At 33.9% G+C, this 26,932-nt stretch overlaps 1 protein-coding gene across 2 annotated transcripts in view; it reads right to left on the bottom strand.

The window, feature by feature from the left end:
* Nucleotides 1–582: 582 nt before the first annotated feature.
* Nucleotides 583–26,932, bottom strand: part of LOC120346948 (nipped-B-like protein B) — a 38,743-nt gene continuing 12,393 nt past the window's right edge. For both annotated transcript variants that reach the window (XM_039416745.2, XM_078117656.1), the window contains 33 exons: nt 25,102–25,298; nt 23,114–23,200; nt 22,650–22,902; nt 21,839–21,993; nt 20,263–20,444; nt 19,175–19,343; nt 18,733–18,812; nt 18,337–18,469; nt 17,478–17,747; nt 14,924–15,004; nt 14,722–14,808; nt 14,128–14,321; nt 13,159–13,369; nt 12,773–12,919; nt 12,331–12,465; nt 11,207–11,359; nt 10,682–10,790; nt 10,422–10,490; nt 10,203–10,278; nt 9,402–9,543; nt 9,079–9,313; nt 8,601–8,755; nt 8,044–8,244; nt 7,269–7,496; nt 6,497–6,664; nt 5,941–6,102; nt 5,082–5,177; nt 4,559–4,705; nt 3,521–3,816; nt 2,346–2,538; nt 2,047–2,146; nt 1,753–1,886; nt 583–1,298 (listed from right to left, as the gene is read on the bottom strand). In XM_039416745.2, the coding sequence (XP_039272679.2) occupies nt 1,119–1,298; nt 1,753–1,886; nt 2,047–2,146; nt 2,346–2,538; nt 3,521–3,816; nt 4,559–4,705; nt 5,082–5,177; nt 5,941–6,102; nt 6,497–6,664; nt 7,269–7,496; nt 8,044–8,244; nt 8,601–8,755; nt 9,079–9,313; nt 9,402–9,543; nt 10,203–10,278; nt 10,422–10,490; nt 10,682–10,790; nt 11,207–11,359; nt 12,331–12,465; nt 12,773–12,919; nt 13,159–13,369; nt 14,128–14,321; nt 14,722–14,808; nt 14,924–15,004; nt 17,478–17,747; nt 18,337–18,469; nt 18,733–18,812; nt 19,175–19,343; nt 20,263–20,444; nt 21,839–21,993; nt 22,650–22,902; nt 23,114–23,200; nt 25,102–25,298 (5,225 nt within the window). In that variant the 3' untranslated portion in view covers nt 583–1,118. The remainder of the gene's footprint in view (nt 1,299–1,752; nt 1,887–2,046; nt 2,147–2,345; nt 2,539–3,520; nt 3,817–4,558; nt 4,706–5,081; nt 5,178–5,940; nt 6,103–6,496; nt 6,665–7,268; nt 7,497–8,043; nt 8,245–8,600; nt 8,756–9,078; nt 9,314–9,401; nt 9,544–10,202; nt 10,279–10,421; nt 10,491–10,681; nt 10,791–11,206; nt 11,360–12,330; nt 12,466–12,772; nt 12,920–13,158; nt 13,370–14,127; nt 14,322–14,721; nt 14,809–14,923; nt 15,005–17,477; nt 17,748–18,336; nt 18,470–18,732; nt 18,813–19,174; nt 19,344–20,262; nt 20,445–21,838; nt 21,994–22,649; nt 22,903–23,113; nt 23,201–25,101; nt 25,299–26,932) is intronic.

Genomic DNA, 26,932 nt, shown 5'->3' with positions numbered 1-26,932 from the left:
GAAAGTCGATAAAACGATTTATCCATATGGCGAGCAACGGCCTGTCGTCCTGTTGCCAGTACATGTCGGGTATGGTATTAGCCAGTTATTTGTTGTTAGATGCACGGACTTGGTGGAGCAGCCGACCGGCGGTTACGTGCACCACCCTACGGCGGCGAGGAGTTCAGTAATCCTCCCGCACACCTATCCCCCACGGAGGGTAATCAGAGGCGCGATGGCTAAAGCTCAGCACGATGCGCCGCACCACGTTTCACATTCAATTTATAACAAGATAGAGGTTCGCTACATGACTATGTTTTCTCGAGTTCTCCGATCCCGGGAAGCGAAGAATCCTACTCTGCCACTATAACACTGTTCTAGTATTAACACAAAGTAGGTCTAGAAACATGTCTTCATGAACAACGTAGTTGTTTTTTATTAACCTTCGCCGGCTAGTCATCATGAACGACAATCTTCCAGTTTATTACAAGCTGACAATTGATAGTCAGATGTCAATAAAAACGAGCCATGGTCACAAAGCAGGCGTGACAGAACGGCAGTATTTAAAATCTGTCATCAAGTCTTTAAAGTAAAACTATTACAAGACTTGCCGTATATTTATTTTACACAAAAAAATAACAACAAAGATTAAGCTGGTCACCGAAATTAATAACACAAAAATCTACAAAAAAACATTTAATCGAAAAATGTGAATAAGAAAAGTGAAACAACATGTAAAACAATCAAAAAAATACATTTCAGTGCCAGAAAAAAAACTTTAAAAAATTTTACAATTCAAACATAATTTACGAATTTAGTGCACAAGAAAGTGAAAATGCACAGAATATTTGGCACAAAACCAACAGTTCTTGCCTTTGCAATTCTTTCAACTTTCAGTTTAAGGTAAGATACAGATTCTTACTCTAAACTAGGCGCATGAGTATGTCCTGATGTGCCAGAAGCAATAGGTGAAAGTCAACGAGATTCAATATAGTTCTGATATAATCTATCTGCAAGCATTTAGCAAACATGCTAATAAGAAAAAACAAGAGTAGAATCCTTGCACCACTCGAAGGTCATGTGCAATTAAGATCATCGCGAAACAATATATTCCATAAACTTTTTCCGATTTATTATCTTTAAAAACCGAGAAACTCTGATTCCGAATCATCACTGTCGCTAGATTCCACGTATTGAACAACCTTTTTCCTGGCGCGAAGTTCTTTCGGTATACTGGGAGATTCTGGTCTGGTTTGATGAGTATGTTTTGACTTCAAAAGCTTCTTTTTATGCTTCGACATACCAGATGATCGTATGAGCTGTCAATGGCAAAGTTAAGTCACCAAAGTTAAACAAACATCCAATCATGCATGGAAACCACAAACATATAATAAAACCATCGTAATATAAATAATCCGAACATTGTGGTCACATGATTATAGAGACGTCAACTTGAAAAATTAAATTAAAGAGAAATGTAATTCAGAAAAAGTCGCACTATTTTTAATGCTGTTCTTCTTTTTGTACGCAATGTCTTATTTTACTGCATGTGCAGTGCTCTCAAGGAAGGTTGTACTCTTGTTGTGTCTATATTAGCATATTTTTTGTGTAACTTATTCGAGATTTGATATAACTAAACATTTTTCTGCAAAGTATAAGGGGATGGAAATCTCTTTCGTGATTAATTCAAAATGTGTATTTCATCAAAACAGAAAGATTACATCGATTCGATTGTGGAAAAACACTTATAGCAAAATGAAAAAAAAGACTTACATCCAGAGCAGTTGCTTTCTTGGGCATTTCAGCATCTGAATCTCTGTCACTATTTTCATCAATAATAGCATTATCATTTATTTTCTCCTGTATTGCATGATTATCTTCACCGTGAGATGAATCAGCATTTGTCGCTAAAGGTGTATCAAAAAATGAATTTGTCAATAAATTTTTAGTCTTTTTTGGCACATGAAACAGTTCTAAAAAGTGGCATATTAGTTGTCACATGGCAACGACATGTTGGCGAAAGTTAAATCTAGGTGCCTGAAAACTTACTAACAGCGTTAGCATTACCATTTGCAGGTTGTTTTTTCCCAGTCTTCTTAGTCGGTGTTTCTTTATCAGATTCGGAGTCTGAATCATTTGGATCCAGTTTATTCATCAATTCATGAAACTATGAATGTAAAGAAAATATAAGAAATTCATGTCGATCGCTACATCGTTTCTCTATACACTAGTTGTGCATTGTTTATCATCAACATTAATATATCTGGTGGCAATCATGTGCTATATAAGAACTTCATTATTGATAAACCAAAGCAACCGTTTTATGGTATTGAGTTATTACTTAAAATCACAAGATTCTCTTTTACCTTGAAATACTGCTGAGCAATCAATTTCTTAAAATCTTCATCTTGTGAAGGATGAGTCGGTAACTTTCCATGTATTCTGCGATCCAGATAATTGATAACTTGATTTGGTTCAAACAATAAATCAGGCCTTTTCTTTAGAACTTGTTTATCATGAGCTTTTACAGGTTCACTCGGCGAATATCTATGTATTTTACTGAAAAATGGAATATAATAACTTGTTATAGATATGTAAGCATGTATATTAGCAAACTTTCAACTAGAGATTTGCATGATAACACTTTTTTCATCAACATGACCATATGACATATCATCAGCCAAATTAATGACAAAATTCTGAGCCGAACCATCCGTTACTTTAATATAACTCAATTCCACTTCTACCCCTGCCAGTATGAAATACGTCATGGTTGAAAAACAGTTTTACGAAAAAATAAAAATATTGAATTAGCATCACCACAAAGCAATGTGAAATATGACGACACAAAACGGTTATTGTAAAACCATTTCTTGTGAAAACCTTTCCAAATTAAGAACAGCTCAGTTTGGGATGTAACAATGGGCAACTCGAAATTCAACATAAAGGTAAAACAATACTAACCACCTTAGTAGATTTCTATTTCTAATCAATGAAAATTTAAGATAGATTGCTCTGTGATTTGGGATGTGAAGCAGTGTATCCCAACCTATGGACTGGGTCGCCTAAAAATTTTCTTGGGTCACTTGTTTTTTACGAAAAAATTTAAAAGTAAGTAATTAAATTTTATTGTTTATTTCATATTTGGGATTGAAGTGTTGCTCAATAGTAAATGTACATGTGAGATGTATCACAGCAAAAAAACTTGGTAGCGTTTATTTTGCTTACGTGAAGCCACATTTCAAAACTTCACTCTGAAGGCAAGCAGGTGCAGCTTTCTCACTTAGAGGTAATTTCCGGAGAAATAAACGTTATATAAAAATTGATTGTTCCATATTAGTCATTTAATTTTGCGATTTTTAAAAGCGGTACATATCATTTAGTATTTGGGCATAACCTTGGGTCGCAAGAAACAAAAAATTAATTTTTTTGAAAAATTGGGTCTTTGGGACAACCTCAAAAAAAAGGTTGGAAACTCGCAAAGCTCCCACAACAGCGATTAAGGCAACAATTTCACCAACACAACGGGAACGTTACTTACTTGTCAGTGAAACCAAAAACGGTTTTTAGATGTTGTTTGACCCATAAAAGTAATAAACAAGCCATCGACGATTCCATAAATTCTCTGAGTGGTAAATCATTATTCGGAAGTCGAGATATGATTCCAATTTCATCTTCTGTATCAGAAAGATCATTTTCTAAATGTTCATCTTCAGAGGATGAAGAACTCGATGAACTTGATAATCTGTGTATAGGAGATGTTGAAGGACTCGCATCTTGCTTCGGTGATTTTTTCTTCTTTAATTTCTTCACTTTTACTGGTTTGGTCAGCAAACACTGGTGCAAATCAAAAATGAAATGAATTAGAATGATTCAACTGCTATGAATAACAATAATTGAATAATTAAATACTATTAAACAAGGAATTTAGAATAAGATAAATTATATTAGTGTAGAGCTAAGTAGCTTATTTGGGTAATTCCGTAGAATGTCTACCTGGTTCAGGTTGGGCCATAGTTTTATTCAGATTTTCCTTATTTTAGTTTTATTACGAGTTCGAGGACTGTCTGTGTTAGCCAAGTGAATATACCAAGTGAAGTTAGGTGAGTGAATGTAAAAACAGCCAATTCTAGGTTAGGAGCTAGCAACAATTTTTGGAAGGAAGTTAGGTATTGCCTAACATATGTATTACATACACCCTGGGTGAAGGGGCCGGCATGGGATTTCAACCAAAGATATGTAGCCTACAATGCCAACACAGTTAAATCTCACCTTGCATCATGCTAGGCCATTGGGCACTTGTAATTTTTGCAGTAACCCAACTAGTCCTAACCCAGAATGTAGTAAAATTGGATCAATAATGTCAAAATAGAAAATATCCCGTCATTCCAAATAGAAGATCATTGCATATTACTGGATACTTTTATGAGTGAAGATAGGATGACAAAAACGATTTAGTGCCGCATCAAATAATTGAAAAAGTACTCTACTTGCGTATATTTATGATATATCATCAAAAAAACATTTTACGAATATTTATCATCACACGTCGCAATTATTTAAAAAAGTAAAATCTCACCTCTTTAAAACTCTGCAATACATTTGATCCTGATACGGAAACATAAACTTCAATTTGACTCATCACATAGAGTGGTTCATCTTGTGTAACATATGGAAAGTATGCAAGATTATCAGCAACAAATAAAAGAAGTCCCAGATCGGATTTCTAAAATAAAAATATACAGTTGAACAAATCTAGATAATACAATACTAAAAAATGCAAGATGTTCATGATAATACATATTTGATCTATAAAATAATGAAACACGATGGCCATGTGGTAAAAGCATTAGCTGGACTATACTGGATTCAAACCCCTTATCCACTGGGGTGTAATGAGTAGGGTATACAAGGCCAAACCTGGAATAATCTGGAGTTGGACCAAACCTTTTAAAAGTTTAAAAATAAGAAATTTGAGAAGTTAAAAATAACGGGTGCACTGAGCTAAATCGGAAATATCCTATTCTTTTCCCAGACAGTAAAATTACTGAAAACAAATTCTATAATTTCAAGTTTTTAACAATTCATTCAAATTCCCTTACCACTGTGTCATCAAAAAGATTGAGGAGGCCGAGCATCAATCCACGTCTGTATTTTCTGTCACCACGTATTGTCATATAAAGTGGAGAGCAGCATGCCTTAAAATTTAAATTTGATTACTGAAATATTTTATTTACATAGAAAAAAAACTTCAGTATGCAACATTTATTCCTTATTCAACGAGCGTTATAATCCAAGCACCGGTAATATAAAATTTTATTGCGAGGAAGAAGAATTTGAAGCCGGTGATCAAACATTCATCATCTTTTCTTATGTGCAATAAACTTGACATATAATGCAAAATATGCACTTCATATAGCAGCCAGACAGTCTTATATACTGTGTTAATATTTAGGAAAATACGATCGTTGATCGTAAAATTCTGCAAAAACCTGATATTGGCCAATAATAAATAAATCTATAATTAAGTTATTTGTGTTAATTAAGCACAAACTCTGAATCACAGAATGACGTTATTATTTCAATGAAACACAGCGTCTGAAAAGCTAAGTCCTAATAAATGGAAATTATTTCGTTTTTGTTGTCTTTACAGCTTTACTTTTCGCACTATTTCATCCTGGGACTTCAAAAAAATCAACTCAAGCGAATAGTTGTTTTGTAGTGATATGCTCACAAATATTCTCGATATTAATACCATCGCTGATCAAACGCAAAGAGAAATAGTTGTATGTGATACTTGCAACGGAGAAGTCGGTGTGCCCTGATCTTTCAGAAAAAAAGCGACAGAACATATTATCTATTTCAAAGAAACTTAAAAATAATTTGTTTTTGAAACTTTATGTATGATAATTTAATTGAAGTGTCCTGAATTTGTAATAAGACAGGCTGTTTCAAACTTACCTTGTTAAATCCAGCAACTTCATCAGATCCTCGCATAGCACGGCATCCTCTCGTAACATATTTGCTTTCTGTGACAGAACTTTGTAATCTGAATGCCATCTTAACACCTTGTAATGCTTTAGCATGGATGAATCCTGAATATTTCTTGCTGATTTCACCCAACTACAAAGAATGAAGATATGTTAATATTGCTTCGTTCAGAAATTCTCCTAATTCTAAAAAATATCCAAACATATCCAATCTGCTGATTGGCGCAAAGTAGATACATAGCCTACGCTTTTATTAAATGCTAGAATGAGTACGATGCTCAAATATGGACAAATTGGACAAAAATGGACAAAATACAATCTTCAACCACTGAAAATTTGAAAGCAATTGGTCCAGTGGTTAATGAGAAGAAATGCAATTTTTTCATAACGAGAAAAATACTCACAGGGAAAAGAGCAAGAACATAAGAACACAACTTTGTGTCCAATATTGAATTACATTTCTTAAATCTGGAGTTTTAAATAACGAATTATAACTGCAATGCTTGAAAAAGTGAATAATAACTTACCAGTTGCTCAGATTTATTAAAGAGCGCAGGATCAGAATCTGTTGACATTGCAATAACAAAAGGAACGCATTGTAAAGGATGAACCAATCCTTGATTCAATGTTAAATATATTGTGTTGAGAGCAGCGTTTCGGACATGAAGATGTGGATGGAAGAAGCATTCCAATACCTTGACAGAGAGAAACAAAATATGAAAAAGGTGGGAATACTGAAATGTTGGATTATAATATAAAACCGAATAAACTAAGATACGTGATAGATACTAGTTCGGGACTTTTTTTGTCATATCTTGTTGAAATTTATATTGACATATAAACAATATATAATGTGTAGACATGGGCATGAGGTTGAGGGTTATAAACAATATATAATGTGTAAACATGGGAACAAGGTTGACCAGGGTTTAGAGTAGTGGTTCCCATCCTTTTTGTGCCACGAGCAGTTAAAATGCTGTTACGTATAAGCAGCCTCAGTTAGTATTGCGCATATAAAACGAGGGTCAAGCCCATGTTCACAATTCGACGATGGGGTAGAATATAAAGGTAGGCATTAGGCAATGATCATCCGAAAGCATCATGGTACTTCAAAAAACATAGATTTACATGTATCAGAGTGAAGATGTAAAATAAGCCAATTTTCCAACATCAACAGATTAAAAATATAAAAGCATTTGAAAATTTAATAATTGGATTTAAGAAAATGAAATACAATACTGGAACGAGCAAAAAAAACTAGATAATAATGCTATAACTTATTGACTAATATCTGCATACCTGCTTTAAATACACCTGCATAACAGAAGATGCCATTCCACTCGAAACATCACATATTTCTTTAATATCTTCGGCTTCCTCCTGTTGATGTTGTTGTTGTTCGAATTGTTTTCTAGCATGCAAACCCATTGTTGATGGATCTTCTTTCTTCTTATGTGAAGACAACTTAGCGGCTTCTTGCATTCGGACATCTTCTTCGGAGAGGTAAGTTTGCAGATTTATAAGAACCTGATATAAAAAGAATGAAAAAAATTTGTTGAAAATGTATAATATGACACAATTTGAAATTGCCGTCATAATTTTCTGATGGTATTAGCTCTGGGATATGGTAATTAATTCAGCAGTGTTATACATTTTTTTGCAACTTCATACAATTTTGGATATTAAATATTATTCATTTAGTCATAAGCCATATTTGAGGAGCGAAAAATGGCGAATTGTACCCACTATGTGGATAGATTGAATATTATCAATTATCGAAAATGTCTCTTGTAAAATTATTTTCTATTAACGAAATATGATGGAATAAACTCAATAAAAATACCTAGTTTTGTCTCAAAACTGTATAATTTGAATATTCTATAATTCAATTACAATTAAACACAAAAGAAATAATTCCTAAAATTTTTGTCACAGTAAAAAGGATACGTTACTCTAGTTTAAATTCATGTTGTAATGTCACGTTTAACCCAAATTTCAGGTTTGATATCAAATCACATTACTTCGCATCAATTGGCCCAAGTATATCAAAAAATCATAATGTAAAGAATGTAACCTGATTTTTGAGAGCATCCGATGGTTGATTTGGTTCTAGTAAATGTTTATAACAATCTTTTGTCTCGGTACGAAACATCATGTTAGGATCTTGTATCATTAGTAAGCCGAGAGATCCTATTGCATAAAGTCTCAATTCTTCGTGACTATGTAGTTGAGTGAAGTAGTAAATACATTCGTATACTTTATCCTTGATGCAGACCTAAAGAATAATTCACAATTTGAATTAAATGTGAATTAACTCAACTAAATTTATATTCAATTCTATTCAAGGATTTCGAAAACGAATCAAACATTCAAAAACATTTGATATTTGGAAGCATAAGCTTAGATAACTTGTATACTAATCAAAACAGTGTTCATTACCCTTTCATATATATTAAATTTAAAATATATATGAACATGTAATGATTCAGAAATATTATCCCCTGATTGAGGTCAAATATGGGGTCTGACTCTGTTCCATATAACATCAATTCCAAGTTATTATTTCCAATGTCATAAAAATTTAATTTTAGAGACACAATAAGAAGAAAAAGTATGAAAAATGGTATTTACCTGTAGAGATCCTTTCATGAGTTCTTCATCAAAATCAAAAGTTTTCATCAAATGTCCGGTGATAAATAAGGTACGGAGTAATTGCGATGATTTCACATTGAAAGCTTGACTGAATCCAGATTTTTGATGAAGCGTTCTCATTCCCGACAGAAATGCTGAAAAAAATATTCAGAACAAATGGCGAAGGACTATAAGTAATGGAAAATGGTAAGATGTCAAAAAATTAGCCGCAGTGTATTATTGTGTATATTATCTTAATTCTCAAGAAAAAAGTAGTATCAAATCATGCCAAATGCAGTGAAAAAATTTACTTGGACTCTAAAATAGACAAGAATTAACCAATCGAGACAAATTATCTCTATTTAAATAAATGGTTTCATTTCAATACCTTATTCATGGAAAAGCAAAGAAAAGTATGAGTCGAGTCCTATTTGCATAAACAACACATATTAAACATATTACGAAATATTAAACTTACAACACAACTTTTGAAAGCAATCCCACACGAGCTTATAATTTTCTGTGATATGCCGCGTCACAGAACCGAGACAAGCGATCGCTGATTTCACCACTAAAAACTTTTCTCGGAGTATTAATTTCATCAAATCTTCTTCTAATGAGGCGAGGAAAGCTTCCCCAGGATGCTCAAGATGAGGAACTGCCAATTCTAACACTCGGCAAACACTCTGGAGAGTCTGAAGTTCATCTGGACTCTAAAAAAAGAGAGAAATCGATTCGAAATCTATACATATGCTTTTGATATCAACATTTATATAATATTAAGAAAAAAGTAGGCATTACCTCGCATTTTGTCGTCAAGTGAGGTTGCAATGTCATTACGTGTGGTACAAGAAGTTTAGGACGAATTTTTGCAAACAGCACAAGAGTTCTCATGGTAGCAGCAATCATTTCAACTGGTTTACGACCACGTAAAGCATTTGCCCTGAATTAATATATAGGAATAGTCATAAATAACAATATGGTGTTCAAAATATACACAACCAAGCATCTTGGTAAATTTGGCCAAATAATAAGAAATACAAAATTTTTAAGTTTAAAAATTAGATCAAAGTTTCTTCTAGGGCTTTGATTTAGTTACTTGAACATGCAATAAATATGATTAGACACATAAATTCCTAAATTTAGTAAATAAGATTTTTCAAGATGCACTATGAATCAGTTTGGATTGATATTACAATCCCAGAGAATATACAATAAACATCTACAGATGTACAAAAATCATTTAGAATTAATACAGTATCAACATTTAATAATTTTTTAGCTCAAGTATTATTACCAAATGATTTCATGTGTAATTTCGCAAAATTTTAAGAAATTATAAAATTGACATCAGAATGTTTAATAAAAACACAGATTTGTCATACATCATCACAGTACATCAAGATAAAAATGATTAAATTCAGTCACTGTCAAGTTAATCAATCTGATTGTTTTTGATCAAAAATGAGAAGAAACTGAAAAATAAAATAATGAAAAAGTCATAGAAAGCGTTGAAAGTAAAAATATACAAGCTAGTTGATAATTGCGATTCTTTAGAATGCAAATGCACTGATAAAAATACTACATATGAACATAACATACACTGCCTCGTTCTTCTTTCTTAAATCTTCTTTATTAGAAATATCGGATGCAACTCCTTCCTCATCTGATTTTATTTCTGTTAGGTAACAATAATGCGAGGATAAAATAGGAAATTTATTATTTTTGATAAGGCTTCAAAATAGAAATAATAGAAAATGATTTTACAATAGATCTAACATCTCTGCTATGTATATAGGTATCTTTAATTGCAATTGTTACCAGTGTTTTCGGTCGATTCTGAAACTGGTCCGCTTGCTGCTGTTTCCAGTGCATTTTCATCTTTCTCATCTGATAAAGTAAAGTAATGATTTCAGCATTCGAAAAGTAAACACCATTGATTCCAAAAATAAATGGAATATCCAAATCAATTCAAAATTAGTTATACTCAATTCTTGATTTTAGAAAAAGTTATAGCAGTATTCTTCGAAAATTTGTCATCAACCAAATCACTACTTGGTATATGAATATGATAAATTCACCTTTGCTTTGATTTTCCTGTTCAATTTGAATGAGATGATCCACAAGACAATCTACAATTTGTTGACAAGCTAATTCCACTGTTTCGTTCACAACATCTGTGTCAATCAACTGAAGTAGAACAACGAAATATATAGGCTACATTGGAAAAATGTTATAGTAAAAGATTTAAAACAATTTACTTATTGGATGACAAAAACAGAATATATCTGTATTTCGATCACACCCTGAGAATGTATTTTCAAAAATGGAATACAGAATACATTCTGAATTGGAAACTGCATAAATAACTATATCTTAATGTTGATCATATCTGAAACAACATAAATATAGAAGTCATCTCTGTGTTATTTATCACCAGTTGTGATATCTTATGTTTTTATCTGCTTTTCTGATGGCTCAAAATCCCCACTTTTTAAAAAAAAAAAAACATTATCCCAAAATTGAAAATTTACTACCGGTATATTGAATATAATCAATTCAAATGTATGTGAATATTCTATCTGTTTAGACATCCCTATACTTACATTAACCATCATTTGTTCGATCCATTCATATCCAATATCTTTATTTGCCGCCACAACATCAGCAATTGAAAGTGCTTTCAGTCTCATTGAATGAGCATCTTTATTTTTCAGAGGAGTAAACCACATTCTCATGAAAACCTCGTGAACCAATTTCTATGAATTCAATGAAAAAAAAAGAGGATAAAACAGTGCATTTATCTGTAACTAAAGATTTTTCAGATAGAGGCTTCATTAGACAAGTGCCAAGATCCCGTAAAACCCCATAGGCATTCTGTGAGTTTTGTAGCGTCCAGTGTGAGATTCTCTTCAAGTGGACTGTGTTGATTGTGTGTCAATTTTGCAATAGCTATTTGTGTGAAACAGTATTTTATGTTTTAACAATTATTAAGAGTGAAAACAGAAGATGCCTAAGTAACGTGGATAGGTGCATAAATATTTCACTGAACAATATAGTGCCATAATTTGAAAATTCGTGAGACAAATATAACAGCAGAAGGGTCATTGAATTTCTCGAGCTTTATCTTCTGTTATTTTGGTATGTGAAACACAGAAATATCGACATTCGTACATTTAAGGTTGTTTTTGCATAATTGTTAATAGGGGTTCCTTAAAGAGTCTAATAGCATATCAGGTGTCCCACAAGGATAAAAATCAGTCTCCTTTAATAAATAATCACATATTTCAAAGCGAGACAAGATGAATGTTTTCAACAAAGCATACCCTGAGTTGCATCGGATAAAAAATATCTTGACAGTCAAAATTTTTGGTTCATATAGATTTTCTATACAATTAAAAATCATGTGAACCTCCCGTCAAATCAAATATATTTTAAAGAGTTCCTGGCATCACCTGTTTTTACATGCTATGTAAATTCATCATTTCACATCATCCTCCACAAAGTGTGGTACGTAACAGAATATAGTAGTTCAATAACAATATCATAGTATGATAATACAAACAATAATTATTTTGTGATTAACAAAATTCAAACTGCACAAAGATGGCGCCCCAATTAAAAATAATCACTCACTAAAATGAGTTTAAAATTGACTCGTTGAAGTAAAATTATTTATAAGTTTGGTGATCTCGTCGATAGAAAAAAACATCACAAAACAATAACAAACCTTGATTCCTTCCTCGTCATTTACTCTTCTTATTATCCTGACACATGCATCAGTTAATTGTGGTAAATCTGGATGTTCATGACATAAATCTCGCAATATTTTGATCACTCTCTTACGAACGCTGACACCTGTATCCTGCATTGAAAAAAAAAACATAAAAAATTGATGATACCTGGTATATTTTTGAAAATATGTGTTCACATGTGTGTGTGTGTACATGTGTGCACATGTGCATTTCTTTGCAGCATGATTTAGTAAAGTAACAAAAAAAAATTTATCATTCGTGTAGATTTTCAAATTGGTACAAAAACTATGCATGCTTGTGTGTGTGTGTGAAAAAGACACACATGTCTGGGTTCACAGTTCACATTCATTCCTAGCAATCTGAATTACATTTTAATAACTTTTAAAATTTAATTTATAAAAAATAAAAATAAATTACCAATATTCTCGCCGTCAACATCTTATAATACTGAGGAACAAGCTCTGGTTTGAGAAGAATAAATTTGCCCACAAGATCTATCGCTGCTTCCCTTACGCTGGTCGATCCATCCATTAAACTTGCTTGTACACCTTGCCAAATATCTTTCTGAAATATTAAAATAAAGTTTACAATACAGCACCTTGCTACAGACGGTGAACTAAAATTCTTCCAAGTCTGCGACTGAGAATTGTATTCAGGTCGATAAAAAACAATTTACATCAAGTAAAATGATAGCGTTTTTGACAAAAAGCATTGAAAAGAGTGGAAAAACAACATTATTACACATTAAAAAAGCATGTCGACTTCAAACCTATAAATTCAAAGTTGGAACGTCATAAACTTACCCTAGCTAATATAGAAGGATCAACCGCAACAACTTCTGCGAGGCATTTGATAGCTCGCGTTCGTACAGCGACTGCTGCCTCTTCTCGAATATGTAGAATGTGTGTGAGATAAGTATCAAATGAATGTGAGAAAGGACGATTTGAAGCAAGATATCGAGTCATCAATGTGGCATTGTCATATGTTAGTTGGGCACTGACGTTTTTGTTTTTCCTGCAAATAACATTTGAATTTACATATTCCTTGAACACTTTTTTGTTTTTTGTTTATTTGTTCTAGATATATATCACATTTGCGATGGAAATTTAATTTATTTAGCTTTGACTGTTCAGAGAATGTTTCAAAATTAATAAATAATGCCATTAGTTATTTTCAAAAAACACAGTTTCTTCAGCAAAAAGATTTTGGTATCTTGGGTATCACAATACCCCGCTCATTGAATTAGAGCCTAACTAAGAATATTACAGTTTATTTAATAAATTTCACTTAATTGCTACTTTTTTAGACTAAATACGCTTCAACATTATTAAAAGAACAATTCTACTATGTGAACTACACTTCATTACCAATATGTACACATCCTATGTAGCTGCTCTACAAATCAAACAGGCTGCCTCTATGGCAACCCGAAAGTCCATTACAGAAAAGCTTTTTCCATTGGCAATTGGACTTCCTAACTGTATTTTGTTAATCATTAGAATTTTCAGCGCTCCAGAAGTGTGTGTACCAGTATGGAGATAACTAATTTTGTTCGCCTAATTTACATCAAGTTGTGTACTGGAATCTATGGGCAGGGGGTTATTAACTTGGCTAACGCAGACAGTCCCTGGACTCATAATAGAACTAAAATAAGGAAAATCGGAATAAATTTATGGCCTAACCCAGACCTGGTACACATACAACGGGAGTACCCAATTGTCAATGTAGTATTTGTACAATCTACAAAGCATAGATATTCTGTAGTGAACTACCTTTTCAAGGGCGTAGTTGGGGTAGCGTTCACAACACCATTTTCATTTGATTGCATTGTTTCAGTTATTTCGTTCTGCTTAGCTTGTTCTGCAGCAGTGTCTGAAGCGAGCTCCAAAATTTGCTTCTTCCTGTGTTCACACTCTTGCAACAAATTGTTTTGTTTGTCTATTGCTTCGACCTCACCATCGATGTCCTAGAAAAAGTATTGTAAAAAGGTAAAACCCCCGCAACACCCCTGAATCGTTCGTTGAATCTAAAGATGCTGAGAGCAAAATCACCCCGAAATTAATGGGAAAGATCTCTGAGCGAAGCTACGAGTGATCACTTAAATGTCCAGAGCAACTGACATTACAAAAAATTAAAAATCACTAAAACTCAAGATTTCAAATGAAGACAATAATGACGATTTGTTTTAAATTAAAATTCAAAGTATTGTGGGTATTTTTACATCCTTAGTCAAAAAAGTCAACCGAATAGTTAGAAAAATAACAGAAAATGTTCCCACGATTTTGCTTAAATGATTTACTAAGAACAAAATATAGACGGGAGGAAATAATCTGAAAATCAAAAATAAAATTCCGTAAGTTACTTACTTTATTTTCCGTTTTTGTATTCTGCAGTTCTCCCGCTTCTCTAGTAACATCACGCAACCATTGTCCAATGTAGAAGTTGTGGGCAAACTGAAGATAAAATGAAATTTTGAAATTTAAAAAAAAATGTTTTACCAAGCATGAGCTATTGTTAGAGCTTGATTTAACAATAGCTCATGCTTGGTATACAGTTAACACAACTTACCATAAGCGCAGGATCTGCATCAGCATTGCTTCGAACATAATCAAGTAAGATATTGTGAAGCCGGTGTTCAATAGAATTCTCCTGTAAAAGCACACATATACAAATTAATAATAATTAAGTATCGAATGAAATTTAACTCATGATGAAATGTTGCTTATTTTAGTTCAAAAAGTGGATAGTTGATATAAAAAATTAAAAAAAAACAGTTTTCAAAAAGTAATCAGAAGTATGAGCGGCAGAGCCAAAAAAATGTTAAAGTACAAAGGCGATGAGTATTTTTGTCAGAATGACATTTCCGCAAAATAATAAAATTTCATCAAAATTGTAATTTGAATATTATTCATCATCAAAATATTTGTCCTCAATATAGCAAAAACCAAGCACTCTCAAACTCCCTCTATACTCTACATATAAAAAATCTCAAAACTCATACTGATATTAAGGCAAGGGATGATAATTTGAAAAAAAATGGCCCTGTCCTTAGTGAGCACAACACAAAACTAAATAGTAAAAAAATTACAAAAATTAACTTCCGAGCTGACGTTATTAAATTGCTGATTTTCTACACTCAAGTCTTAACAAACCTCAGTTGGTTTCCACAGCTTATTCTCTATGATATTTTTCTTTGTTTTCTTATTATTCTTATTTCTACCCTTTCCTGCTGATGTCTTTCGCTTCTTACCTTTTCTTTCGTTCTTGCAAATAAAACTTAACTTTATAAAAACTTTCCTCGTCAAAACTATTTGGATAAATAACATATTTGAATATCTAAATGAAAGCTTAATGGGTAATTGTTAAAGTGGGCAACATCACCCTTTAGAGCAGGGCTGGGCAATTATTTTTGCTATCGGGCCACATTGAATATTCAAAATGCAGTGGCGGGCCGGACTAAGTAAAGCCAATTGTGCGTTTTAATGCATTTCATTACACATTTAAATAAAACAAAGTACTATTGTACTCCGTTATTTTTATTTAAAGCACAGTTATCAAAACTAGTTTAAAACATAAATATCGCGATTTCCAGACAATACATAGGATCAGAGAAACGTCACGCTTGCAAAACAATGCCGAATTTTATCATTAATGCTAAAGAGTGAGTAACTATGCGGAATTAAGACCATGCCTCCGAAGGCCAAACATTCGTGATTCATATAACTTTGCTGTCACCATAGCATTTTTAACGTAAACAGGGGTCGCGGAAAATTTGAATGCATTGGAAGGCGTTGCGAGCTTGAAAGTTTGGAATGCACTGCTCTAAAATACAACGTCTATCTGCGTATATAAAAATGTGAGATAAACTGCCGGAATATATTTAATTTTGATACCTATTTTTGCGATATGGGTATATTTAAAATGCATTGATATGGGCACATTAAAATGTCTTGCTTTGTTGTTTTAAACTTAACCCACGATTGCTTTGACAAAATATAATCACTACTACTCTTAAATACCACCGCATGCCGCGGATATAAAAATGTAAGATAAAGTGCCAGGTTACTTTTTTTCGTATTTTGAGATTTCCTGAAATCAACAAATGTTATTTGTTCGTGCAACAGAGACTTGGCTCTATTTTACAGATTTCACCAATAGAAAAATCCCTACGTCTGCCATAAAACCACACTGAGTAAAATTCAATTTAGTACCATGAAAATCGGTTGAATTTACTTTACTTTGTGCCATGGGCACCAGAAAATTTTCAGTTTCCAATTTCTACAACAGCGTTTTTAATCTGTCGCAAGCCTTCTAAATCAATCTTGTTTCTGTCCAGTGTTTAGTATTTTATATTACCGCTCTGAAATATCGATTTAGGTTGCTGCAGATGCATTTCTTTATCTTTAGCATTATGATATAATGACTCGTTTTTCTCAATGGTTTCACAGTTCCATATGCAAGACATATATATATGTTGGAGGAAATTTGTGATTTGAGTAGAATAATCACTGGCGTAAAGGTGTTTACGGTCTAAATAACATCTCGAGCTGACGAAAACAATCGGTCATTTAAAAAAAATTTAGTCGAATGGTCTTGCTGACTTTTTCAGTTTCCTAAAAAAAATTTTCACAGTTAAAGTATATTTTATATGTAAATAAAAAAGAAAGTGTCCACATCTAGAAACCTGCTCGCGGGCCGGATGAAACGTTGCCACGGGCCGGATGTGGCCCGTGGGCCGCAACTTGCGCAGGCCTGCTTTAGAGGGTGAAAAACACAGAGGTGAAAATCGGCAATGGCGTATTCTCAAAAGGGTTGAAATTTTAGAAAGAAAAACAGATTATCATAATTATTATGGAGAAGATTATTTAATTATGGAAAAACAAAAAAGCTTAGTATTGGTTTATCGTACAGTTTTCTAAAGCCATAACCATGTATCTACCCTGCTGCAGAACTGAAGTACATATTCTGGATCTATATAAAAAAAACATATCTCGCTCTTCACATGAATATTAGCCTAAAATACTACTAAAGAAATTGGGTCTCTTATTGGCTGTGTTTCAATTCAACAAATCTATTTAACAGTGGAATTAAAATGTACTTTTTTCAATTATTCTACTCTAACCTTCTCAGCCTCTTCGTAGGTTTCTTCTCTTTTGTTTTCCTTATTTCCCTCCTCATCTTTGTCATCTTTTTTTTCTCCTGTCTCGGCTTTTGGATTTTCGAGTTCATCTTTCGCAGCTTTATCGAGATTAGATATCAGTTGTTTTATGATGTTTTTATCAAGCTGACTGGAAACACTATCTCTTCTTAATTTTGCCGCAATTACACCGAGATAATCAATCGATGCAACTCGAAGAGAAGCTTCTGTTTGCTTGTTAGAGAAAGTGTGAACCTGAAGACAAAAAAAATGAAAAGTATGTTTTAAACAATTGACAATATTTTATACATTGTTTTGTGTATTTTTAGAAATATAAGTAAGGATGACAGATCTATAGCTGGAAACAAGTAAATTTAAATCTAAAAGTAAATAATCAAAATGCAGGGATGGCATAAATCAAATATTGTACTATTCTGAATACATTCTAGAATCTAGAATGATAATTTGGAATGTTGAACATATGCTAACTCAAGTCGTTTTCATTCAAGAAATTTGCAGATTTTATTGCAAATCGACAGAATTTGATAGCTTGGTTTAAATCAGGGTGGGTAAACTAGGGCCTGCGGGACACGCGCACCCTCAAATTTTAACTAAAGGCAACTATTGATATGGTCTTTGAAGAAAATTAAGTATTTTTCTCAATGCGGCTCTTAGTAATAAAGATTTAATTAGCTTATAATGAACATTTTCTCAAGCTATTCCAAAATTTTCCTGATACCATATATTTACTATATCAAATATGTAAGAAATTGTGAATGTTTTCGATTCAGACTAGTTATCCGCATTGAAGTCAATACATACCAACAGTGAAGATAATACATACCAATAATCTTCCTAATATACTGAGCATCATCTCTGAAGCTGGCCATTCTGGTTTATTGACAGTTGCCAATAAATCGTGAATGAAGTTTTCAAACAAAGGTCTGTAGTCGATCTCTTCAGATTTACTAGCGCATCTAAAATGAATATCAAAAATATTGTTATCAGACACATACGTTATTCTACATACTAGGCTGAAAATATATTACTAAGCCTTCTTTTATGAAGCAACAGCAAAGTTTTCAAAATCACTTTTATCATGGCAGTTCAAGATTGAAATCGCCATTAATATCATATACTACTGATATAGCCTGCACAGATGTTCATGATTCAACTTGTGCATTTAAGTAATTCTAATTCAGTATAACGAAATGCGGCATAAAAGATGGAAAAAACTTACTTCTTAAGAAAAACAGCAAGAAAACTCTGACCCATTCTCATTGCACTGTCATAACTTCGAATAACCTTCAATTCATCAACCTATGAAGAGATAAAGAACAATTTGAGTAAGCTTCATTGGTGGAGACGTAGCCACTATTATAAACTATTTACACCAGGGAAAATAATAACGATTACTCAATAATGTTGTCATATTCTACAAGAAATTCAGTACAGCAACTATTGTATTGTTAGAAATTAGACTAGTCTCCACTAGAAAACATTAATCAAATTTGTTGAAAGATTGGTTTCTGCAGTTCTAGAATACTCATTTATGTAACAGTAACCAATAGTTATTTTTCATTCATAGCTTTATCTACTTATGAATCTTGAATGCAAATGTGGTCATCAACAATTCTACGATGAACAGACAATTTTCGAATTTGAATATTCACACAACTCACCTTTTCCTTATCTCCTTCATTTTTATCGTTTTCTTGTTCCGTAAGTGGAAGCATGACAATAGCCTGAATCATTTGTAATACCAGAGCAGAAACCATCTGAATGTACGGCATAACTTGATTACTGCTGACGTCTTCATCATCTGAGTAATCTTCATCGACATAATTTAACCTGTTCACAAGAGGGTTTCATTATAAAAAAATGAACGTGTAATTCTTTTTTTTATACAACAGTTATTCGGTACTTCCGTAATGTGTGTACCAGTTAGGGTTAGGCCATAATTTTATTCCGATTTTCCTTATTCTAGTTCCATTATGAGTTCCGGGACTGTCTGTGTTGGCCAAGTGAATATACCCCCTTCCCATAGATTTCAGTCCCTTTAGCCTTTACACAACTTGATGTAAGGTAGTCGAACAAAATTAGTTACCTCCATATTGGTACACACACTACTGGAGCGCCGGTTATTCGAGCATTTTGATCTGAACAAGACCATATACAAGCTGCCACTCACACAATATATCTCACAATATATAAAGAGTTGTTTAATTTGGGAGGACCGGAATCTTTTTGATTTAACATTGTCTAAACCAGCGTTTCTCAAATTTTTTAGCCAAGGAACCCCTACGCTTTTTATCTCGCTTCGCAGGACACCAAGAAATTAGAAGGTAAAATTGATGGATGGTTTCCAAAAAATTCACCTATGGTAAAATTAGAAAGTTTGCTATAAACTTGACAAATAAAAAATTAGGCCGACTTTTAGCAATATTGAACGGTTAAAAAAACTCATCGTTTTTCAGACTGGCACAAGGCCTGCCCGCCTGTTTAGATAGCAAGGCCTGTTTGTTGGTTGAAAAATAAATTTCCTGTCCAGAATCGCAGATGCACGACCAAGGTCGCCATGGTGACCAATTTAGTCGAAATACCGATCCCTGTTCCGCGGAATGCTTCGAAGAAGTTCAAGTAACAGCAGTGTTCCGCGGAACACAATTTGAAAAACACGGGACAGTTTAACTCTTTAACCGTTAGGAGATCGCCGCCATCTTCACCTTTTCTTTACATACTAATATAATGTAAAATTCAATAGCCCAACCTGAAACTTCTCAAGTTTCTTTTGCTTGTAGGTAAACGAGCCAACGACTGAAAAATATCTTCAAGAATAATTTTTCTGTGCCTTTCGTAACGGGCAAATATGATTGTTGTCAATTGAATAGCTGATAATTGGAGTTCACGAACGTTTTCAACAAAAAAGGGTGAAATTGCAACAGAAGAAACCTGTAAATATAAGTTCTTAATATTGAAAAAAGAACAGCCAGGAACTAAAGAAAAAGTGCGTTAGATTGAAAGCAAAAGTTAAAAATAAGCAAGTCTGAATAATTCAGACAATTGCAAAAATACTTCAATGCAATTAGAAGTTAGAATATACTCTGTATTTATTTCAATGATTGAAGTAAAGCCTTTCGCTCCAAACTAGGCCCTATACAAGCGGCCACTAATATTTAGGTTATGTAGAAGGTACTCTTATATGGTATGACTGGAAAGATTCCAGTCGGCACCCAATTCCATCTAACTTTGCGTGAGGAGAGAAAGCCTGAAACGTGTTATTTGCGAAGTGCGATGCAAACACAATTGGGTCCAATTCTATAATAGCGATTGGCAACCTGCGGCTCCGGAGCCGCATGCCGCTCTTTGTTCTCGGAGCACTGGCTCCCGTGAATCAAAGTGATTACAGCAGTTTTTCGTAAGAAGCAAGCAGTGGGGGGGATTCAATGACAGAGAAGATATAAAGCCAAATATTTCTCACTAATTACACATCACAGCAGTTCCCATAGTATAGGCCACCAGTGGTAAAAATGGGTCGCATTAAGGTAATTCGAATTTGTCTGAACCAGGGCTGGATCATAAACTATTTACGAGAGTTTCAACTTCTACTGACATTAAAGCAGATGTTGCGGCTTCGAACAGGTTTGATTTTGATGGAAAGGATGCCAAATGGCTCGTTCAATGATAAAGGTTGCCGACCCATGCTCTATAGCCACTAGGCCAGGGTGGTCCAAACCCAGGCCCGTGGGCCACATGTGCCCCGCCGATTCAATATCTGTGGCCCGCGTCACATTTGGAGAGTAATCAATAAATCGCATTTCGTGTTGTTTCGTAATCAAATTAATCAGAAAAATCTTTTGACATATTGTTACATCACTAATGTCACTGAATTGAATGATGTGCCTGGCAGTCTAAATTATTATCTAGCTTTCTATCTTTTTGGTCGGGAATATATGTTAACAATATGGGCATCATAGAAAACTAAAAATCGAATGCGGGTTCTATTTGCCTGGGATGGCTATTTCTGATAACTGTGTGTTTGCACAATAAGTGTTTGTTTTGTATTGCACTGTTTAACTATTCTTGGGGCACTATTGTGGCCCGCGAACAATCAAAAAATGAATTTGTGGACCGCGGAGCCGACAACCTTGGACTACCCTGCACTAGACCATCGCATCGCAGAATATGAACCTAACTGAAATTAGCATGAGTTCCATAAACTGGTGATTTGATATACGAACCACATCCCTACACACCAATACAGATGACAAATTGAGTTGACATTATAATACACATTTCAAATTCAATCAAAAAAGGTACTTTTACTGAGTATAGAGTATAAGTACCTGAAGCACAGATGTATCAGTTAAAGGTTGAATATGTAGTAACTCTTCCCATAATGTCATCAATGAAATCATCTTATTATAGAGATGTGAAACAGCTCGACTTTTCGTACCTTTGTAATGAGCTCTTTTTTGTCTACTTGAAGCAGTGTGTAAATCTAAAAGAAGTTTTTGAAAGGCAATTGCTGATTTGTTCAAGAGATATCGATATGTGAGCAGTTACTTGGAAGAATATGAATCTATCCTGCCTGGCTCGGCAATTTATTTGGTACAATGAACAAATATCATAAAATGAAATGCTGTATATGCTCGCACACAAGGCGAGTTTGAAACTTGAAAAAAAAAGTTGCCAAACTAAGGGGTCGGCATAATAAGAGCATAACTCTGATCGCACTAACAATTCAGCTTATACACACATAACTCTGATCGCACTAAAGGGTCAGTCTATACATGCTAAGTTTTCACAATAAGAGCGTGCACGCACACACACGAAGCAGCGCTTGATACGCTATGACACATGTTCGCTTGTGTGTTTACGCTATGACAGCAATAACAGTCTGTGATTGGATGTCATACGCGTGACCGCTTGCGTATTTAGGATTTTGAGACACTTCTTACCGTTAATAAAAGTAAAACCTAACAATAATGGTCATCATTTTCAATAATACTCTTCTGCAACCATCTGCTGTGATAGGTGCGTACAGCGTGTTACGATTTGTGAGGTCGGCTTATATGCGGATTTTTATAAATTCATCGTTTTTTGAGGTAAGGCTTATATGCGAGGGTTAAGTTGACAAGTAAAATGTTGTCATACCTTTACCACTGCTTCCCTTTTTAGTTTTACTGTGGATCTTATAAACTGTGTCATATTCTGGATAAATAGTATTCGTAAGTTGAAATCTCAGCAGTTGTATTGCACGCTCCATTACATCTTCTATAAATACTGATTTAGGCATTCCAGGTGACGTCATCAGATTGAGAGCGGTAAGTGCGGAATCTGCTGCAGCATAAACTCTTTCAAGAGCAAGTTCTTGTTGCCATTTTTGTTCCTGAGGAGTAATATCACCCTGTGGAAGTATAATAGGAAAATAAAACATCTAGAACCAGAGATTTGCCACATTTTTTGTTGGTGGGCCATATGACCAACCAACCAATCAACAAATCAGTTTTTTTCAAGGGAATTTGTTCAAAGCAAGGTCGCACACGCTCACTTAGAGTAGCGAGTGAGTAAAGTTACGAGCAACGACTTAAACACCAATTCAAAACTTCATTCCTTACTTTGACTGAAAGTGGATTCAATTTGACAGCTATTCGAATATTTGGTTCCAAAATAGTCATCAAACGTGACAGGTTCTTTCTAGGAACCTGAAAATAGAGAAATACGAAAATTTTTCACTCGTATACAAACAAAATCAAACCCAGACAGCCATCTGTAAAATTTCATTAACAGAACAAAATTCAAAATTTTGACAACTTCTGTAATATATTTTGAAAATGAAAGATTATTTAAATAAAAATTTATCCTTATTGAGACTAGGTAGGATTTTACACAATTTAAAATACACCTGAATTATTTTTTTATTCCAAATATTAGGCCACATTGTGCCAAAACAAGTTTCAAAGTTAGCGATAAACTTATATAAATGTAAATATATGTGCACATCTTACATTCTCTGAATTTCTAATAAAAACATCATAATCCATCAAAGAAAAAGAAACATCAATTGTACAATTTCGTTGTTAGAAAATATGAGAAATATATTGTTATCAAAAATAACACTCTGTGAGTGTTCGATTGCTCAAAATTATAATTTTTAAAATAAAGATATTCTCACATATTCCTAAGAATTCAAGATACAAATAAACTAAATTTGGAATACGATTATTCCATTTGTTTTAGACCCGTGGTTCACAACCTGAAGGTCGCGACCCACGAAGCACTTTTCAGGGGGTCGCAAAACAAATAATTTTATGTCCGACTTTTTTCTATAAAATCGATCCTAATCAGTTGTGGAAAAATGAATTCGTTTATAGGCGGAAAAATTAAAAAGAGAAACAATGAAAACGAATTTTTGAGGTTTTGGGTCGACAGTTGATATATATAAAAAAAACGAAATTCCTCGTATAAAACGACAAATTTCCTCCCTCTGGGGAATGCTTCCCCGTTTGGGAAGCATTGAAACTTTGCGGTAGCGGCAGGAAATATTTGTATAGCTGTGGCAGCTTTAAAAATCATTCAAATGTTCTTCATTTTTTATTTTAATTTCAAGTGTTGTGGGTGAATTGCCCTAGGGTTCATCTTCTAATATCAATTCAATTGTTATTTTGTAAATTTGAAGTTTAAGACAAGGCAAACTTTCTATGAAATGAGTAACATGAAAGTACATTATGCATTTCCATTGCCCTGTTTTCTGGTACCGCCTACTATACCAATTTTGTTTTTCAGTATTTTAGTCAAAAGCTAGTCCAGCCAAATAATCTGACCCCAGTAAATCAGATTAATCAGCCTAATACAGACAGAAAATAGTAGTGATAGTGCACCCAGAGACAGTTATAGAAAATTGGGGTCTAGTATAGTTTAGTACCACAAGTACTTCCAGTTAACGTAGCATAACGAATTTTGCATATGTTATTCCTAACCCCCACCCAACTGTGCCATCCAAAAATTACGTCAATACGATGTCACAAACACGTCATGTGGCTTGCCAAAGTATAATTACAATCGCCCGAAATGGCATCTGCGCCGCCGATAACGATCTCGCTATGCCGGCGATCTCTCTCCTACCGTGATCGTTGTGACGAGCGAATGAGAGAAATAGCTTGCTCGATTTCGGGTGATAGTCTGCGCGTTTTGTACGATTTTGGTGGGCCTCATTACGCCACTGTGACGCCGAAATGACGTATTTTTTCAATGATGTAGTCAGGTGGGGGTTAGGATTGACATGTGCAAAAATTGTTGAGCCAGGCCAACTAGAAGTGCATGTGGTACTAAACTATACCAGACCCGAAAATTGATTATTCTAGACAACAGGATAATAAAATAATTGATAGTATTCAAATTGATTCAAGATAACTATTTGCAGAGAACACATGAAAGCTTAAAATCCTTTGTTTTGTAGGACCTACTAATTCTAATTTAAATTCAGCATATATCATGAAATGGGCCGTGGTAAGCTAGAAAATATCCAAAGGAGGTCGCGGCGCAAAAAAGATTGGGAACGACTGTTTTAGACAGTGGCGGTGATCAAATCTGAAAATCAACAAACCTGGTTTAAAATTCCCATAGCTTTTAGTTTAGCAGATTCACTGCTTAGTTCTCTCAGTCTTGATGCTGGAATGAGTAAACATTCAGGTACTAGATCATCGGGACCACATTGTAATGAAGTTGCATCCAATCTATCCATATCTTCAAATATTAATTCGACTACTGTATTAAATCTTCTTAATGATCCTGACACGTTTCCTGAAATTTTAAAATGATTAGAAATAGAGTATTAATTTAAGAGTAATTTAAACCAATTGGTCTACCGTCTGAATTTATTCCAAATTAATACTTTTTAATGCAAAATATGGAATATAGAAATTGAGTGATGTTCAATGGAGAACAGTGTCAATTTATATTCTACAAAGGAGGTTGAGATAATTCAAGGTGGTCCAAGGATGTGGGATTGAAGAGCAGCAAAGAATATTTAGGAGGCCTTGCAGGCCGCATTCGGAAAACCTCAAGGTGATCAAAATACTGCGAGACGGGTTCCTGAAATAAACGCACAAATGTGTCTCCCTTATCATCGCTTGATTATTTCTAGAGCAGGGGTGGGCAATTACTATCCTGAGTGGGCCGGATGCGGATAACAGACTTGGTTACTGGGCCGGATGATCAAAATTCAGTATGATCAGAAACGGTTATTTGCAAATACGCAGAGTCCTAGACACAAAGATCAATGGGCCGTTATTACAAATTACGGCAGCAGAGCAAAGAAAGTTGATGTAAAAAAGCTTAACAGTTGGGTTAATGGGCTAGGATAACGTTATTAATAAAGATAGCACAATGTAACAATTGCGGTAATGATGACCGTATTTGATAAATAGATTATTCAAATCAAAGAGAATAAATGATGCGCATTCCTATCGTTTACAAACAAAATTACTGTAACTTGGGATTTAGGAGGCAAGTGGTATTAGATTGATTTTATTTTGTATCCAAAATAGGAAATGGAAATTCCAATGGCAACAGTCGTCGTGATTACCCATTTGTTGAAATTGCCGAATTTTTCACCGCTGATGGTTTTTCTGTTGCGCAAAATATTCAGTTCAAGACTATTACGAGAAATAAAAATGTCTTGCCATATCAATTTAATATATAATATAATTAATTTAATTATATATTAGGAAAAGGAGCGATCTTGGTCATTTGATTAATTTGAGCCACTTGAGATTATTTTTAAGAAATCACCATTTGCAAAATTCCAAGGTCGGTCATAAAATCCCACAAGTACACTTCATTACGATAAAGTAAAAGCATTGCAACTTTGAAATATTGCGGCGATATGGCGCAGCACAAACACATATTTGGGAACCGCTGGGATTTGCTATAGTTTTCGATCCGATGAAAAATAACGAAATTTTTGGGATTTACCAGGTCAAAAATAGAGCTTTGAAAACAAAATTTATGATGTTCTGCATTATATTTTGTGATATATATATATATATATTATGACTCCGCTCCTTTCTTACAATAATCACTTCCTCTTTTTCAGTCGCTAATTGGATTTGCGGATTAAATTTTTAGTGTGTATTTAGTCTCTCGTTTCAGATGACCACACAATAAGGAGTTTTGCACACATCACTCACAGTTACAAGGAAATCCTTTTCTCTACGTTCTCATAATACAGGGATAATTCCCTGTAATATAGTCTACCAATATATTACTGATGTTCACGTCTTAAATACTCGTGACATGCTGAAGTAAATATCAGCGATTTCAACTCAATCCCACCCTGTACTAGACAAAAGTAAACAAAATGTATTGGGACATCCACGAACAAGTGCGTAGCAAAATGCAGACCAAAATGCTGATATGTCAGGAGCTGGCGCTTT

This window comes from Styela clava, chromosome 11 (assembly GCF_964204865.1).
Source record: "Styela clava chromosome 11, kaStyClav1.hap1.2, whole genome shotgun sequence".
Taxonomy (NCBI): Eukaryota; Metazoa; Chordata; class Ascidiacea; order Stolidobranchia; family Styelidae; genus Styela; species Styela clava.
The sequence above is the reverse complement of the archived record's forward strand: the minus strand, read 5'-3'. Positions and strand labels throughout refer to the sequence as shown.